Source organism: Podospora pseudocomata, chromosome 3 (genome assembly GCF_035222375.1).
Source record: "Podospora pseudocomata strain CBS 415.72m chromosome 3, whole genome shotgun sequence".
Classification (NCBI taxonomy): Eukaryota; Fungi; Ascomycota; class Sordariomycetes; order Sordariales; family Podosporaceae; genus Podospora; species Podospora pseudocomata.
The window spans coordinates 2,390,944-2,409,094 of NC_085887.1; the positions used below are offsets into that span (position 1 = coordinate 2,390,944).

The 18,151-nt window shown below is 55.5% G+C and overlaps 5 protein-coding genes across 5 annotated transcripts; 1 reads left to right on the forward strand and 4 right to left on the reverse strand.

The window, feature by feature from the left end:
- Window positions 1–200: 200 nt before the first annotated feature.
- On the reverse strand, window positions 201–2,207 carry CIT1 (citrate (Si)-synthase). Its single transcript, XM_062888970.1, has 4 exons — window positions 1,964–2,207; window positions 1,828–1,892; window positions 574–1,758; window positions 201–516 (listed from the first exon to the last, which is right to left on the reverse strand). The coding sequence occupies exons 1-4, from the start codon at window positions 2,078–2,080 to the stop codon at window positions 465–467; spliced, it is 1,419 nt and encodes a 472-aa protein (XP_062744906.1). The 5' UTR covers window positions 2,081–2,207; the 3' UTR covers window positions 201–464.
- Window positions 2,208–3,148: 941 nt separating this feature from the next.
- Window positions 3,149–6,392, forward strand: QC762_306790 (uncharacterized protein; the record flags this gene model as incomplete). Its single annotated transcript, XM_062888971.1, has 4 exons — window positions 3,149–3,905; window positions 3,979–4,227; window positions 4,482–4,584; window positions 4,651–6,392. Exons 1-4 carry the CDS (start codon window positions 3,783–3,785, stop codon window positions 6,390–6,392), a joined length of 2,217 nt encoding a protein of 738 aa, XP_062744907.1. The 5' UTR covers window positions 3,149–3,782.
- Window positions 6,393–7,070: 678 nt separating this feature from the next.
- Window positions 7,071–9,294, reverse strand: QC762_306800 (uncharacterized protein; the record flags this gene model as incomplete). Its single annotated transcript, XM_062888972.1, has 3 exons — window positions 8,810–9,294; window positions 8,378–8,596; window positions 7,071–8,323 (listed from the first exon to the last, which is right to left on the reverse strand). Exons 1-3 carry the CDS (start codon window positions 9,186–9,188, stop codon window positions 7,071–7,073), a joined length of 1,851 nt encoding a protein of 616 aa, XP_062744908.1. The 5' UTR covers window positions 9,189–9,294.
- Window positions 9,295–9,434: 140 nt separating this feature from the next.
- Window positions 9,435–11,407, reverse strand: QC762_306810 (uncharacterized protein; the record flags this gene model as incomplete). The annotated part of the gene is made up of 3 exons (XM_062888973.1): window positions 9,435–10,290; window positions 10,755–11,183; window positions 11,371–11,407. The coding sequence occupies 3 exons, from the start codon at window positions 11,405–11,407 to the stop codon at window positions 9,515–9,517; spliced, it is 1,242 nt and encodes a 413-aa protein (XP_062744909.1). The 3' UTR covers window positions 9,435–9,514.
- A 672-nt stretch (window positions 11,408–12,079) lies between these two features.
- Window positions 12,080–17,281, reverse strand: PMA1 (plasma membrane H+-ATPase; the record flags this gene model as incomplete). Its single annotated transcript, XM_062888974.1, has 5 exons — window positions 15,112–17,281; window positions 14,732–14,951; window positions 14,444–14,564; window positions 12,467–14,380; window positions 12,080–12,407 (listed from the first exon to the last, which is right to left on the reverse strand). Exons 1-5 carry the CDS (start codon window positions 15,292–15,294, stop codon window positions 12,080–12,082), a joined length of 2,766 nt encoding a protein of 921 aa, XP_062744910.1. The 5' UTR covers window positions 15,295–17,281.
- Between the last annotated feature and the right edge of the window lie 870 nt (window positions 17,282–18,151).

The window sequence follows — 18,151 nt, forward strand, 5'->3', positions numbered from 1 at the left end:
ATATTGATGACCGGACCGAGCGCACCGAGTGTGTAACCAAAAACAACTCTGACGGTGCTTCCTCCATCCAGGGTCCGAAGCCGCAGTTTGACTTGACTTCCATCAGGATTGCATGTGGCACACGCCCGTTCGATGTCGCTCTCCTACAGCCCCCCCACCCCATGAGTCCCGCCCGGCCCTGCATGCATTGGAAGCAGAGATGTTGCAGCTAAGAACTTTTCATTGAACATGTGCGTGTGGCCGGGTGGCCCGGAATACGGAAAAATCTGTATCGTACAACTCAATGGACAGCCATCACCCAGTAATCGCGTAGCCCCAAACCAATCAATGCCTCCAGGGGCTGAAGCAATCGCTGAATATTTCCCATCCATTCTATACTGAAAAACCCGTAACGATCCCTTCGCGCCGAATTTTCCCAACTACCTAACCCATAACCCGCATTACTCCCCGTCCTCGTACATAACTTACAACTTCTTGCAGATCTCGATCCACTTCTCGGTGGAGAAAGACTTGGGTCTGTGCAGAAACAATAGTTAGCTTGCTGTTTGCGTACATGTCAGGAATAAAACTCACCTCTCAATGGGGGCACCGACGGCGCGGTCAATGATGAGCTGGGGAAGGACACCAATGGCGCGGGAGACACCGAAGAGGACGGTGTAGTAGTTAGCCTCGGTGAGACCATAGTACTGGAGGAGGACACCGGAGTGGGCATCGACGTTGGGGTAGGGGTTCTTGGTCTTGCCGTGCTCGGTAAGAACCTTGGGGGCGATCTTGTAGACCTGGCTGACGAGCTTGAACATGGGGTCCTCAGACATGTGCTTCTGGGCGAACTCGCGCTGGGCAGAGTAGCGGGGGTCGGTCTTGCGGAGGACGGCGTGGCCGTAACCGGGGACGACACGGCCGGAGTTGAGGGTGTCCCAGAGGTACTTGGTGATGCTCTCATCGGAGATATCGTCACCAATGACCTTCTTCATCTCGGTGAGCCAGTTGAGCACCTCCTGGTTGGCGAGGCCGTGGAGGGGACCGGCAAGACCGTTGAGACCGGCAGCGAGGGACAGGAAGGGGGAGCTGAGAGCAGAGCCGACAAGGTGAGTGGTGTGGGCGCTGACGTTTCCACCCTCGTGGTCGGTGTGGATGGTGAGGTAGAGACGCATGAGCTCAATGAAGTCAGCGTTGTTGCCGAAGCCGAGCTGGTTGGCAAAGTTGAAGGAGTAGTCCTTGTCCTTCTGGACGGGAGCGACCTTGCCGCCCTTGAAGACGTTCTGGTAGATGCGGGCAGCGATGGTGGGGAGCTTGGCGATGAGATCCATGGAGTCCTCAAAGGTGTATCCCCAGTATTCCTTCTTGTTGATGCCCTTGGCGTAGGCACGGGCGAAGGAAGAGGTCTGCTCGAGAGCAGTGACGGCCATGGAGAACTGAGCCATGGGGTGGAGGTCGCTGGGGCAGCGGTCGATCAACTCCTCAACGAACTTGGGGATCTCGGCGCGGGCAGCCCAGTCGGCAGAGAGGTCGCGGACCTGCTGCTCGGTGGGAACCTCACCGGTGAGGAGGAGCCAGAAGAGACCCTCGGGAAGGGGCTCGCTGCCGCCGGGGGCCTTGGGGAGGACCTGCTGGCACTCGGGGATGGTCTTGCCGCGGAAACGGATGCCCTCCTCGGCGTCGAGGACAGAACCCTCCCAGACGAGGCACTTGATGCCACGGGCACCGCCATAGACCTGGTCGAGAGTGACCTTGTCAACGACCTTGGAGCCATGCTCCCTGTGGGTTTAACGACAGCTCGTCAGCAGCAATTCTTTGTAGCGGGCGGGCGAGGGGCAGGCATTGTACTTTCTGAGAGCCTTGATCTCCTCGATCTTCTCGGGGAGGAGCTCGGCGAAGCGCTCCTTGAGGGTCTGCAGCACGATAGCACGGTCAATGGATGATGTCAGGGCGCATTTGGCGTCGGGCGTCGTCTCGCTCGTACCTGGGTCTTGGAGGAGTAGCAGCGGGCAACAGTGAAGGCAGTCTGCTTGGTCGCAAAGGACGAAGCCTTCAACGAAGCCCGGAGGGCGGAGGAAGTCAGGCGCATCGCAGGAGCCATGGTTGGGTATCTGATGTGGAGGGTTTGTAGGTGTTTAGGTGAGAAAAAGGGAGGAGGAGAAAAATGTTTGGGGGTTGATGAAGACAGCCAAGCCGTAAAAAAAAGCGCAGCCCGCCCGCCCCGGGCCAGGGAATAAGGTCAAGCTTAGCCTAGCCTGCCAGCATTTGGCAGGCGGCTTTGCGGGTTGGCCGGACACACGGCAACGGACCGACCGGGGTTCGGCTGTCCACTCCCTTCCAGATTCCCCATTGCTATCATAAAGACGATCCCGATGGTCTCACAGAGATTCTCATGGCATATATATTTCAAGGGAGGCTGCTGCTATCGACTATCAAGTCTTTTTGTGTAGCTGGCATTCCCAACAAGGGGCTCTACCTATGATTCCGGAGCTCCCTCCCCGTAATGCAATTTTCCCCTCTTTCCAAAGGCTTCTCTGAAGTGGATGCATCGCTACAAAGTGCTATCCGGGTATTAAAATGGAGGGGCCTTCCGGTACATGGCACGGGAGCTTCTCATGTAAACGGAACCCCCAGCACCCAAGTCTCAAGTGTTGCTTTTTTGTTTGGTACCCCTATGAGCTATTTCGCCCGGTTGACGTCACGGCACCCATCTCGAAGCTGCCTGCTGCACGAGGGTTTCGAGAAGCTCGCTGGAGCTCCAAACAGCTGCCCATCGAACTCGTTCCCTCGGAAAGTTTGCTGTTTCGTGAGGCGAGTCCCCTGTGGCAAACCCTAAACATACCGAGTGGGAAACCACCTTCGGCCAAAGGGAAATGTCGTGAACCACTGCATGGCCGCTCGCCCGTCTCGCTGCAACTCGGGAGTTTGGCAACACATCTTGGCTTGAGCGTGGCGCGGGGTTCCAGGTTCAGTTCACGAGACAAGCGTCACCTCGTGGCCCTGGGCCACTCAGTGCTCCATGCCGGCTGCTTGGCAGCTGCCTCGGACGCCACAGTTGGTCGCGCGCACGCCACATTTGACCCCGGCCCCAAGAAACCCAAGGCATTGGTGTGACAGCCACAGCGACCCTCCCCAAATAAAAGCTACCAACCGTCTCCAAAAAAAAGCTCGCTCGTTCCCCGCCTCCTCTCCATCTTCGCGGCAAAAAGGCCGGCCATCTCGATCTTCTTCGATTTCCATCAAGACGACTTCATCAAGAACACACTTTTTTTTTCATCAATCTCTAACTTTGCAGTAGCCCAACGTATTTCCCCCCCCAGAGCCTTCTAGAAAATCTTTTGAGCAGGATTGTGCCGAGTGGGATCTATTGCTGCGTGCCCTGCTCCCCCCCCCTCAAAAAAACACGCGTCTCTGGTGTTTGCGCATGCTCTCAGGTTTCGTCCGAACGTAACTTGGTGAACTCGACGCGACCTTCAAATCAAACCTAGTAATCTGCTGGCTGCCACTTCCCTCGGGGGACCTTGACGAGAGCAAGGCAGAGCAAACAAATCAAAGTCAAAAGCCAGCCAACCGTATTTTATTCTTCTATTGTGACCTAGGAGCATGGCATAGATCTTGTTCACCTGCTACCCCACCAAGCTCACTCAGTCGTATCATACTTCGAGAAGAGATCACGGGCCTGTCTCTCGGCTCTTTTTAACGACTTTTTCAACGACTTTTTTCCCTTCCCACTGGTATCACCACCGCCAGTCATCCACATCATCCATTGTCACCAAAGAAGGCTTCCGGAAGTGGACAACGAGATGGCATCGTCACCGGTAGCAGAGCTCGAGGCTGGGCTGCAAGCCTTGCTCAGCCTCAAGGCTCCAGGCGTATCTGGTTCTCGGATCTCAAGTCTTACTGCACTTTGCGTCAACAACCCACAGGTAAGCGGACGCGTGAAGCGATTCGATTTGATGTTGTAGACGGTTATACTAATTTTGGTGTCTCATTTGATAGTCTGAGTCGGTCATCGTCCAAAAATTCTATACACATCTCAAGAAAACGCCCGGAACACACAAGCTGGGCGTCCTCTACGTCGTAGACCAAGTAGCACGGGAGTGGTTGAAGAAGGCCAAGGCTCTGGGACAGTTTCCCATAAATTCTTCAGCGCAAGATGGCACATATGCTGCGGGCGTGCATAGATTGACTGAACTCATGCCCACTCTGATGAACGACAGCATCTCGGCGGCTCCAGAAGATCAAAAGGTACGCACATATGATCATGCACTGAATTTTTGCCGCTCGAGCACCCAATAGACGAAAAGAGAGAGGGTGGGTTTTTGCAACTAGCTATTGGCGATGACCTCACAGTTGTAGACAACTGCTGCCCTCGCTTCGTTGTCTTGCCTCGTCCAGCCGGTGAACTTCGGCAGCATTCTCAAGTCTTGGGCGCCCACATATACACATACATCCCTGCTTCATCACCATGACTAGTAACTCACACGTATGCCGGTATGTAGGACAAGATCAAGAAACTGCTCGATATTTGGGAGAAGGGCGAGACGTTTCCCGCTGCCATGGTTAGTTCCTGGCGGGAGAAGCTCAATGCTCCCCAGCCGACACGTAGGTCATCCAAGATGTCACCGCTTCTTTGTGTAGATGCACCTCTGACAAGACCCCTGCCAACAGTCCAATCAACAACACCTCCCGGAAGCCCTCCCCCCAACCTGATGGCTTCGCTTGGTACTGGAAGCAAGCCGCCTGCACCGCCAGCAACGCAAAGCAACCCTCTAAACATTCTTGAGACCCTTGCCAACCTGGCTCGCCAAAATGCGCCCAGTACACAGAGTAATCACTCGGCCGGGCCAGTCCCGGCTCCGGCCCCTCCCGCGGCCCCAGTCCAAGCTCCAGTTCAAGCCCCGGCCCCGACTGCGGCTCCGGCCCCTGCTCCGCTGCCTGCAGCCTTGTACGGCATCCTTGGTAGCCAGCCTGGCAATAGCGCCATGCAGCCTGCTGCTCCGCCTGTCAACATGTCCACATTGCCACATGCCTTTCCACCACCCATGGCAGCTCCTCAGCCTGCCCATTTCCCACCACTCGCAGCACCTCCAGTGCTCAATGGTGCGGCCAATCCAGCTGCCAATCCGGCGGCCGTCCAGCTATTGAGCGCCTTGCTGGCCCAAGGTGTACCTGTCGAACAAATCGCCAGCGTAATGCAGCTCATGACCCAAAACACTGCGGCTACCGGATCTCCAGCCGTCCCACAAACCAGCTTCCCGCAGCCACCTCAAGCCGCTTACCCCGGCTACCCAGCTCCTCCCGTCAGTGCCGGCCCTGGTCCAGCCCCCTGGGAAGCGCCCAGACATGCAGCCGACTCCCGTGATCGCAACGGCTATCACTCACCGGGGCGTGTTCCCCGCGGTAGATCCCGCTCCCGCTCGCCGGGACGCTGGGACGCCAGAGACTCACCCCGATCCCGCCGCAACGACCGCGGAGGATTCGACTACAACCGCCCAGCCTCGCCAAACCGGGGTTACAATGATGACAGGGGATATCGCCAGCGCTCGCCCCAGGGCAGGAGAGGTAGCCCATCAGATAACTTTTCTCGCCAACAACAGCAACAACAACAAGGGCCGCCACAGGCCAACGGAGAAAAATGGGTCGATCACGACCCTACCGTTCCCCCTGGCCACTTCAAGGTCTTGTCGCGAACCCTTTTCGTTGGCGGGGTCATGGTTTCCGAGCCCGAATTACGGGAAATCTTCTCTCGCTTCGGCGAGGTCCAAAGTGCCATTGTTCACAAGGAGAAGAGACACGCCTTTGTGAAAATGTATTACAGGAAAGATGCCGAAAAGGCCAAGGCGGCCATGTCGGAGGGGGGGGCGAGGGGGAACGAGCTCCGGACGAAGTGGGGAGTGGGCTTTGGGCCCCGGGATTGCAGTGATTACGGCACTGGAATTTCTGTTATTCCTATTCAAAAGCTCACTGAAGCGGATAGGAAGTGGGTGTTGACTGCGCCGTACGGCGGTAGTGGCGGGAGGCCAATTGTGACGGGGATGGTGGTGGAGGAGCCGGATATTGAGATTGGTGCGGGGGTGTCCAGTAAGGCGATCTCTAGGAGGATGCAAACTGATAAAGGCGGGAGTCACGGGCCTAAGTCAAGTAGGCGGGAGGAGGACCATCACCATGATGGGGGGTATCAGGGTGGTGGTGGTGGTGGTGGTGGTGGTGGTGGTGGTGGGAGAGGGGGATGGGGAGGAGGGAAGAAGGATAGGGGTGGAAGGGGAGGGGGTTTTGATGGGAAGAGGGGAAGTCATGGCGGGAATGGGAACCAACAGAATGGCGATGATCCAATTGTTATGGAATTGCCGCCGGGAATCCAAATGAGTAGGAATGGGCCGGTCTTTCAGGGGTTTAATGGCGGTTATTAGGGTTTGCCTTTTTTTTTCTCTAGTAGCAGCGTCATGGACAAAATAATAAGACTTGCATTGCAAAATGAAGGCCTTGAATATAGCAGACATGACTTCAGCTTTTATTTATTAAAGCTTGTTTATTCACTTCTCTTTTGAGGCCTTCAAAAAATAGCAGGCAAGCCCTCGACTATGTTTCCAACTCGTATTCACTACCTTGACTGTCTTTGAAGGCCTCTTGGCTATCCTTCGATAGTTATTTCGCTTTTAAAGGTGTTAAGCCAACAATTTATTATATGTTTTACTGACTTGGTGTGTCTGGCCAGGTATAGAACTCAAGGCTGGGGAAAAGGGGGAAGTAGGATGATGGGCACCTATCGAGAGCGTTGGGTAAAACATGATGAGGTTCTAGTAGTGGGTTGGCTCGGCATGATGCCTTGACATAAGAACCAGGGGAAATAATGGTATTTGGATAATTGTGGTGCGACTGTGAGAATGCATTTGTTCTCTTGTCCCGCCTTTCACATCACTGCCGTATACCATACCCAAACCAGTCACAGGCAGAAGAATATCAAACGGGCATTCACATATCCCACAATGTCTGTGTGCATGCACGTCTCTTATATACCTGATCTCCACATCACTTGTTCAAGGCAACCTCAACTCCTTTGTCATCATGCCGTTGCTCCCCATTCTACCTCACCCCCTCCTCAATTTATACGTCCCCCCCAACCCAGGAAAAGCCCTCTCAAACTCCCCCCCCAAACTCCAGCTCTCCAACCTCCTCACATGCGCCTCAAAAGCGGGATTAATCACCATCCCATCCCCCACCCCTACGACCCCCCCTTTCTCTTTCTGTCGTAGTAGTACACACCCCCCCTCCCCCTCCCCTTCCTCCCCCCAACCAACCCTCAAAGTCCCAGTAAACGGTATAAAAAAATTCTCAAACTCTATCCCCCCCTCCTCCGTATCATCATCACACATTTGTACAATCCTCTCCCTCATCCCTCCCCAGGGTATATAATCCACCCAGGCCGGGTGCCTTTTCCGTCTCTGCAACCCCCCGGGGCGAAAATACTCCGGGATCCTCTCCCAGTTTTCTCTTGTGGGTGAGACTTGCCAGCGCATGAGGAGGAACATGAGGTACAAAACCGCTGCGCGCTCAGGGAGACGGGACAGGCCGGGGAAGCGGGCGAGGATGTCCGTAAAAACTTTTGATAGGGGGTGGGAGGGGGTTGACGGGTTGAGGAGGGAGGAGATGGAGGGGTAGGGCGGGCCGAGGACGTCGTTTGCGTGCGAGGAGGGGAGGGAGAGGAGGTGGCGGCGTTCGGAGAGGAAGTCTAGGAGGATTGAGTCGAGGGGGCAGGTTGGGGGGGAGTTGAGTGGGAGGGTGAAGAAGTCTTCTTCTTCATCATCATCATCTTCTTCTTCTTCTTCTCGGGGTTGATGTTGTGGTAGTGGTGGTGACTGAGTGGGTTTCGTGAAAGTGGTTTGTGTGGGTGGTATCAACAGAGGGACTTGATGATGGTACTGGGTGGAAGCAGCAGCAGCAGCGTTTTGATGTATCCGGGCGATTTTCTGGGCCGGGTCGAGGAGGAATTCGAGGCCGAGACGGTCTGAACCTAGGTCCAACCCGTGACCGAGGTCGTGGCGTTGCTGGGCGAGAATACCGGCCTGGGAAGAGGGTTGAGGTTGCTGAAGCTGGTGTGGCTGGTGTGGATGTTGCTGGTGTTGTTGACCTTCTGTGCACATGGGCGTCACCACAGGCGACATACTGTTATGCCATCGTCCATGAGTACCGACAGAGCCCGGGGAGGCAACACTGCCCGGGCCAGACCCCGAAAACCCCACAGGTGTCCGAATTGGTGCTACTAGTCCATGCTGTTGGTGGTGCAACGACGGATGGTGTGTCTGAGCTGGCGAAGGTAACGGCGCAGGATGCTGCTGCCCAACTATACATCCCATCAACCTCTGGGCAGGAACGCGACGAGACAAACAAAACTTACCTATTTGCGACCCCTTAGCCAGCAGAGGCTGAACCAAGTGCATAATACTAGCCAGACATGCCTTCACCTCGGCCAGCTCCGCCTCAACAGCCTCCCTCTGGCGAACAGCAGCCTGCAACTCCAGATACGGCTGCTGAGACTTGAGCTCACGAATCTCCCGCTCATACTGCTCAATCTTGAGGCGCTGCCTCTCTCGGATAGCACGCTGTGCGTCACGATCTGACAGCCTTGTTAGTGCTACTCATGACTACGGGGAGCAGGTTAGACGGGCCGGAGAGAACAATGAATGAATACCCCCCGGATAACCGCACCCGCCCTTGCAATCCAGCCCAAAAAAATGTTTCCACACTTTTCGGAGCGGGATGCCGACCGCCATCGGGGTAGGATTTCACACCACCAGGAGAAAAAGACGTTAGAACAAGCTCCACTTACCATTCGCCCGTTTCTTGGCCAGCTGCTCCGGGGTCAAGTTCGCAACTCCTCTCGATCCCGGGACCGCCTTGCGCTTTTTGGAGATTACACCGGTGCCGACATCGTCTGCCGTGTTGTCCGGGAGGTTGCTGTTGGCAGTCCCGTCGGTGTTCACACTGCTCATCGGCGTCGTTATCGTTGAGGAAATAAACGCAGACGCGGTTGACGATTCCCCGTTGCTGCTGCCGAATTCACCACCGACACCTCCGGACCCGGGCGCCAATGCTCGTGGCCCTTTTCCTCCCCCTCTATTGAGGGCCGAGACCGTTGCGGGTGCAGCAGCAGATGCGGCGGGTGTGAATGATGCAAGGCCATTCAAATTGACATGGTTCCCGGCCATGGCCCGAATTGAAAGAAAGAGTTAGTAAAGATGATGCCGCCGGAAGTTCAACGGCCGGCGTCATCCGAATACAACTGTGTGTAACACCACGCTTTCAACTTCGCACACACCCTTCTCGCTCGCTGTGGATGCGCGGTCGCCGAATAAACGGACCCGACAACGCGGTAACGGAAGCGGCGGGCGGCTGATGGGATCATCAGCCACAGCACGACATCAAACTATGACTAATCACATTCGTTGAGTTTTATGCTAAACATGTTCAGTTATTCGGTTCTTTTCTACACACGCCTGCCTACCAATGCCAAAGCAACTAAAAAGTAAGGGTATCAATAAGAAAACTTTTGAATAACCGATCCAAGGCCAACAAACAAACTGGGATGCTGATCAAAAGCCACCGTCTGGAACTGGATGGCCTTCACCACCCCCGGCGCCTTACTCTTGTCCACATCCCCCGATGGCATCCTCGATCCATCCCGTAGCGAGTACAGTCCAACCGTGCAATCATCATGAGCAGCCGCAACAACACCATGTCCATACCCCGGCTGCGTAAGCACATCCAGCCCAATCTTGATATGTGCCTCGTTGCGATAGCCAGGAAACTCCACCGCCGGAGCCGCAGTGTTTCGCTCCCAGGGCTCAAACGGCTTCTCGCCCGCCTTCTGCTCCTTCGCTTTCACAAAGCGAAGATCATAGATGCACATCGCGTTCTTTGGTCCCGCAGCGAGGACATCAAAGCCACCGACGGCCCTGAGATGTGCCACGCTGCTCTTGTGGCGGAAAACCATCGAATCCCATGCTTCCGGCGCCGTCCGCGTATCGAGTTGACAAACGTGACCTGAACGAGTGCCGGCGAGGACCACTTGAGGCTGCGCATGAAGAAAGTCAACCGCGAGTACATCGCCCCGAAAAGGCGGCACAAGTTTCGCTGGTCGACGCCTGGTGTCCATTTCAGTCGTGGCAGCAGTCGCACCAGGACCTCGGGCACAATACACGCCACGCTGGGTTCCCAAAACAAGTCTGGCCCCGGTCTCTTCAGGCGACCAGTCTCCAGCGTTGATGTAGTTATTACGTAGTGTGGTTATGAGGCCGCCACTGTGCAAGACTACAATGCAAGAATCAAGTCAGCAAATCGGTTCTGGTCTGAGTCACAAAACTCCAGAATGGGTGAGCAGAAAGAAGGCCACCCACGTGGGAAACACCCTTCTTGCCCGGAAGAGAATCCATATTCGTAGCACGCTTTCGGGGTGGTGGAATGGATGTGGTTGCCAAGGAATAACAGCGCTTCTCGCCTTCCTTTAATACCAACCATGTTGGTGTCCCCCCTTTCGCTCCTATGTTCAACGTACTGTCCTGGCCAGCGACACCTCCGTACCCGGTTGCAAAGGTAGTTGACCCTTCAGATAAACACACGTTAGCAATTCAATATCCTGCCCCCCTCAACAAGAGTAAACCAACCTCCCCTCCCTTCCCAACGGCGCAGCCGAAACCGACATCCCCATCTGTTCCATCCCTACATCATCATTATTAGCAACCCCCCACCTTCCCCAACCAAGTTACCAAACTCACCAGCAAAAACCCACACCGACTCCTCACCAACCTCATCCTCCTCCTTCTCCCACCCATCCTCCCCCTCCTTCCTCCCCTCCTTCTGCGCCTCCCTCTGCCCAGCTACATAAAAACAATCAATCACCCCCCCGTCCTCCTCCAGATTAACCCACATCTTGATCTTCCCCCTATCCTCCAACCCCCCAGCCCACTCCTTCACAATCCCATCATCCCCTTCCCGCCCAGTCTCCCTCCCCAACACCCAACCAACATCAACCCTCCTAACCCTCTCCCTCCTCACCCTCTCCTTCCACTCCCTCTCCCCCTTTTCCCTCTCCACCTCCTTCCTCCGCCTCTTCACCTCCCCTTCGCTCCCCCAAGCAGCCGCCCCGCCAGGCAACACCGTCCTTTTGCTATCCTCAATCTTGAAGTACTTCCTCTTGACCTCATCTATATCATCCCCCAAGTCAGCACATGTATCAGCCAAGTTTCCTTCCCCTCTCCCACCTTGCGCACACCCTCGCCATCTCTAAAGAGTAAGAGATTGGTCCCCCATGAAAAGCTAAAGAACATCGCCAGAAACCCTCATCACATGACCTCTTGACCCTCAAAAAAGAAAAAAAGAAAAATGACGTACCATAGTAAAACCCCGGAATCTCCCTCGGAGGTGGCATCCTGACTTCTTTGCGTCCTGAACCAAAATCCTCCAATCTCCGACAATTGTCCGAATCGGGGCAAAAAGGAAAACGGTGATGATGCAACTCGTAGTGGGTTGTTGGTGGCGCGTTGTCTAACAGGGAACCGCTTCAGAAAAGAGAATTGGTGTGATATTGGTGCTTACAGCAGTACCTTCTCTGGCGCAGTCGAAAGTGCAGATAGCGACTCGTGTTGTTGGTAGTGGCCGTTCGGCTGTCCAAAAGAGCATGAAAATCTTTGCCCAACAATGACAAGAGGTCGGTGCACGTGGGCAAAGCCAAAAAAACCACTTATTCATGCTCGCCGGCAGCCACCATCAGCGCCACCACCATCACTACCACCCCTCTAGCAAGGTACATGTCACCACCACAGCAGAGCCAGTGTGAACGTAATTATGTTTTACTGTTTATTAGATCTGTCTAAAGTATCGGGGCGCCACTAGTCCCCGGACAAAGTCGTGATCAAAGACTCCGAAAAATTAAAGTAGGTGCCCTGTAGCAGGCTCTCGACCCATGCCATGGTCTTATCATTCCTCCCAAAAGCCGAGGCGCTGCTATTCAGGGCGGGGTATGCGTTAAAAAAACCATGGTATCTTAATTTGGTGCCATAACCATGGCACCCTGCCCATCCAAGCCATGCAACGAGGTCGCTTACTGCGACTTCTCGTGCTGCGTAGACACACGCTGGAGAGAGACAACGAAGTCCTCCAGCGATCTCTGCTTCTGGTTGCCCTTGGGGGACTTGCCGTGCATGAGGTTGTCAAACCCGACAGAGTCCTGGAGGATGTAGTAAACACCGCCCATGACGCAGAACACACCGAAAGAGAAGACCCAGACACGGACAACCGCGACGATCGAAGTCTGGTCACCGCCCTCAAACCATCCGAAGATACAGAAGAGAGTGGCCAAAATGTCAACGACGAGAATAGCGCCGGCCAATTGCCACGAGGGAAGAGAGGACCAGAAGGGACCGTTGGCACTGGAAAAGAGTTAGCATACTGCTTCATAGTCAACACAAAATCAAGGATAAAAACATACCGAGTGATGAAGATGAGCCAGTTCTCAGTGAGCGAGATCTGAAGGAAGACAACCTCGTCGAGGTTACCGAAGTTCTGGATGATACCACCGTTGGGGTGAGCGTACATGGTGGTGACAGTGATCCAGGTACCGACGGCAAGGACGACACCGAGAAGGACGGACATACCCCAGAGCTTGGGTAGGTTCCACTTGACGGGGGTCTTGGAGTAGGGAGCGTTGTCGTAGGCAATGGCAAGGGTGGCAACATCAGCGAAAATGGCGATGAAGACAACGAGCTCAATGTTGAGGGAGCGGTTGAGGATGGCGATCCAGAGACCAAGGTAGATCTCGAGATGGATCGACAGAGCGATACGGTAGACAACGTAGGCGTACATGCGGTGGAAAATCTGACGAGAAGTCTTGAGGGCATCAATGATGGCACCGAGACCAGGGGCAAGGAAAACGATATCGGCAGCAGAACGGGCAGCATCGGAAGCACCCTCGACAGCAATACCAGTGTCAGCCTTCTTGAGCGAGGGAGCATCGTTGACACCGTCACCGGTCATGGCAACGAGGTAGCCACGCTGCTGGAGAATCTCGACGACGTTGTACTTGTGCTGGGGGAAGACCTCGGCGAAACCATCGGCAGCCTCGACGAAATCGTAAACCTCAGAGCCGGGCATGTCACCGCCGCCACCGAGACCGAGACGCTCGGCGTTGTAAACGTTGGTGCCGAGACCGAGCTGGCGAGAAGTCTCACGAGCGATACCGACGGCGTCACCAGTAAGCATCTTGATGGAGAGACCGAGAGACTTGGCTTCGTTGATGGTGCGGGCGGTATCGTGACGAGGGGGGTCAGAGCAGGGCATGATACCGAGAATCTCCCAGGAGCCCTCACCACGCTTGCGGGCAACACCGAGGGAACGGAAACCACGGGTAGCGAACTCGGCAACCTTGTTCTTGTAGTCGACATCAACCTCCTCGGGAATGGGGTGGTCTTCCTCAACGGTCTTCAGGACGAAAAGAGGGGCACCCTTGACGCAGATGATGCGCTCACCCTGGGGAGACTCGACAACGGCTTGAACCTTCTTGGAGACGGGGTCGAAGGGGTGGAAATCGAGGACCTTGTACTTGGAGAGAACAGACTTGGCACGGGGGTAAAACTTGAGGGACTTGAGGAAAGCCTTGTCGATGGCATCCATACCCTTCTTCTTGCGGGAAGCGGCCAAGCAGGCAGTCAACATGAGGTCCTCGGGCTCGACACCAGCGACGGTGTAGGGCTCAGCGAGAGAGAGCTTGTTCTTGGTGAGAGTACCAGTCTTGTCAGAGCAGAGAATCTCGACACCGGCAAGGGACTCGATGGCAGAGAGCTTCTGGACGATGGCCTTCTTCTTGGCAAGGTAAGCAGCGCCGACAGCCATGGTGGTGGTGACGACGGCGGGAAGACCGACGGGAACACCAATGATGGTAATGGCGAGGGTGAACTCAAGGATCTTGACGATGCCGTTGTCGCGGTAGAAGGAAGCAACCCAGACGACCAAGTTGGTGAGAATGACGAGAACCAGGAGAATAGTACCAATGCCGTTGAGAACCTCGGTGAAGTGACCGGAGCCGGCGCTAGCAGCGTTCACGAGGGCAGCGGCACGACCGACGAAGGTGTTGTCACCGGTAGCAGTAACGACGAGGAAAGCCTCACCACGCTTGACAGCGGAAGAAGCGTAGCAGGAGTCGTTCTTGTGCTTGTCGACGGCGAGAGACTCGCCGGTGATGGCAGACTGATCAACCTGGAGGAAAGCATCATCGGTGACGATGCGACCATCGGCGGGAATGATGGTACCCTCCTCAACCTGCAGGATGTCACCGGGGACGACCTCGGGGGCCTCAATCTCCTTGAGGGTGCCATCACGGAGGACGACAGCCTTGAGGGCGAGAGTCCTGTCAATGGGGGTTAGCAGGGATGTCTGGCGCAGCAGAAAGCAGGACAAAGACAATACTCACTTCTTGAGTTCATCGACAATAGAACCAGCCTGGTATTCTTGGACGAAACCGACGACAGCGTTGAGAAGGAGCAGACCACAAATGACACCGAAATCAACCCAGTCCTCGAGACCAGCAGCCACTGCCAGGTAAAGACGGTTAGCAAAAGCAATTCTTGTCGTTAGAACGTGGATTGGCGATGCATGAAGCCACTCCGCTTGGCGCCCCGCTGAGCTGCAGAGGCGCCATGGCAGAGTGGGGGGCGAGATGCAAACATCGCCAAGGAAAATGTTTGGTGAGCCAACTTACAGACGGCGGCAGCCTCCATGACGAACTGAATGGGACCGACGAAGAAGCCAAGGAACTTCAGGAGAAGGTTCTCCTTTTCCTCCTTCATCTGGTTGAGACCATACTTGCGGCGTCTCTGGGTAACCTCCTGCTCGGTGAGACCGACGCGGGTGTCGGTCTGGAGCATGTCCTCAGGAATGACGCGCCCGGAGCCGGGAGCGACCTCCTCTTCTTCCTCAAACTAGACACGAGATGGGTTAGCAGGCGATCCATTATTGACCGATTGGTCAAGCTGCCAAGGCCGACACCAACCCCCCAAAACCAAGGCCGAAGCGACCGGGTGGTGGGCGGAATGGGGCGCGATGTGCGCTTGGCGAGACCGGGGTAGGGGGAAAGCTCACCATGCCATGGCCGTCGTTGGACTCGAGGTCCTCGATGAGGGCGTCAATGTCCTCATCCTCCTCCTCTTCCTCCACGACCTTTTGCTTGGGAGGGGCGGCGTGGTGAGGGGCCTTCTCGTCAAAGTTGCCACTCTCAATGTTGGTCGACAGCGCGGGAGCGCCAGTGGTCGAGTGTTCGGCCATTGTGACGCGGTTGTCGGCAGATAAGCTCTGCTCGGGGCTGATCGGGACGAGGAGAAATAAAGGTGATCAGTAGGGCGCGGAGTGATCAAGTGATGCTTAGGTAGATATGGTTGTAGGTGGTGAACCAAAGCTAGGTGGGCGGACGCGGCCTCAAAGGTTGTTTGTTGTGACGACCTTATTAATAGGTGAGGTGGCGGTGATGCGGTGTTGGCGACCACAAAAACCGAGAGAGAATTAGGGTGTATAGAGGAGAGTTGAGTTTGGACTCGAGGGAGAGCGAGACCTCACGTCGAAGGGAGAGTTAAAAAGGGCCTTCAAGCGTGAAGCAAAAAGAGGAAAGAGAGGGGGGAGGGAAGCGGGCAGTCCAAGTATTTCAACCTTTCCAACAACGCCGCGAACCACGAGCGACCTTTCCCGGCCCTGATCAAAGCTTCCTTGCCCGCTACAAGCTGCGCTACCGTGGGCACAGTACGGAATTGCACGTCCAAGCGAAGGTACCCAGGTACCGACCACCTACTGGACTGGTGGAACCTTCACCCGCTCACCCACTCATCACCCACCCACCCACACTCCATTGCTCCTCCAAAATCCATCCATCCCATCAATCAATCCACTCCAACTCGCCCACTCGTCAAACCCGCTCTTTTGCCTGCCCGCTGCTGCTGCGTGCCTGCCAGTCCAGTGCCCGTGCTCTGTTCCAGCTGCTTGCTGCTGCTGCGATTACCGCTTCTTTCTACCTTCAGTTCCAGGTTTCCCCGACTCGCTCTTTGCCTCCTTCCCCGTCCTTCCATTGGGATGAATGCCTTACACTGTGTGTGCCCCCGACCGTAGACTGTGCGCTACTGGGCGTTCCTGCAGCATCGGCGCGTGGTCGGCGTGTTCTGCCGTCCCAATTGGCACTGTCCTTGTCTGCTCTGCCAGTCCTGCTTTCCTCTTCCTCCGAGACCCCAAGCAACCAAGCAACGGGCATCGCAACCCACAGCAACCACTTGCTACCCTGGTCCTTGAAAACAGTGGGTCGCGCAACTGCAGGTCACAATCAACAGCGAGGTACCTGGGGTGCGCAATCTGGCCTTGTACCGGCTCCCCACTCTTGTCTGTCCTAGCCCGCCGAGGATGCCGCCATTGCCTGGGTCCTCGATACCTTGTCGTGACTCCACTGCCAGGTACCTCCGTCATCCATTCACAGGCTTTGCGTGCGGGATTTTCTGGCTGTGCCTCTGTGGTTCTGAGAAGCTCTCTGCTTCTGGCAACGAGCTCTCAATGAGCAGAAAAGATGCAGGCATTCAGAAAGGCAAAAAGAGCTGCAAATGCGCGCTTATAGTGAGCCACGCCCATTAATTCCCTCGCCGCAAGCTGGCACGGCCTGTCCAGAATCCAATTGACACCATGCGCTCTCCGCGACGGCGCTGCCATGCACTGAAAAATCAGATGAAGAGGGCGAGGCCCGGGGTTGTCAGCGGCGCTCGAGACCTCGTTCGCCAGGCATGAGAAACAGCGAACCGACAAGCTTTGGGGTGTTGGCTGCCCGTCATGGGTTGCCAACCTGGGCCCCCCATGCCCGCCCAGTCGCAATCGGTTTGGCCTGCTCGTCTGACCACTCAGAGAGCGCCTTGTCCTGTGATTGGCCTTATCTCACTGGTCGGACCAAGAAACAGAGAGAGAGAACGATTGATGAGAAGCATCACATCACAAGGCGATCAGAAGGACGGGCTTCGGCTTCGAAACCGAAAATCCCACCGGTACCCGGCGGCGAGGTATCTTGATGGTTCCTGTGCTCATCCTCGCCCCTCGCCTTCGTCCCTTTTTCGCGGGCAGAAGCCAGCCGGCTCTTCTCGGTGCGGTGGGGGACCATCCCGGTGAGGAAGGCGATGGAGCCGGGAAGGCTTTCCATGCTCTGCTCACCGGGCGATGGGGCAATCGACGAGCCATTTGTTTCTCGGTCAATTTGGGAGGGGAGAGAGAGAGAGAGAGAGAGAGACAGAAACGACGATGCGATGCTACTACGAGCATGGCTGCTGCTGGCTGTTCAGACGGGCACACCCGAGCTTTGACAGCACAGCAGGCTCCATACGCTTGTGTTTCCTGACCCTGCTTGCATTTCGCATCTCGCATGTTATCCCATTTTGGCATGGCATATCCGTAGTCTACATCGGCCTCTCCTGTCTCTTCCAATATCCAATTCGAGATGATGGCAATGCAGTGTTTCGCTGCTGCTGTAACTGCATATCTGAGCGAGATATTGGCTCCCGCCCCAAATTGCCTCACATGTCGGCTCAGTGGCTCACTCATATCCTCTCTCACACTCTCACATATCTCGCTCTTGTTGCCTCGGAAGCCCCGCGGGAATCTGTGTATCATTGGTAAAACCATGAATGATTCCTCCCTCCGAGTGGACGGTAACTGCCCGCTACTGTTACTACAAAGCACACCATACCAACACACACGACAATCCCCCTATATCAAATATGCATGGCAAGTCGCGTGGAGGCGAACAATAAGAACACACAATGAAAGAACAGGTCAGATTTTCTTCAATTGCTCGGCCAAAGCGGAAGTGCCGAGGTGTGTGGTTGGCTGCCCTTTCCACTACGTCATTTCTTCCACACCCATGGGAACCATCGACTCATGTCAGCAACAACTTCCATCCCCGATGACGGCGGCGGTGAGCAAGAGATACCCTACAGCACAGAAAGAGAGAGTCTTGCCTGTGATGATGATGATCCGGGCTCCCCTTTTTTGGATATGATATTATCAAATCCATTGATCATCAGCCCTGTTTCGGGCCGCAACCCTCCCATTGAGCATTTACGACAGTCATGTGGCTTATGGAGTCGCTTATCGACTGTTATTTGTT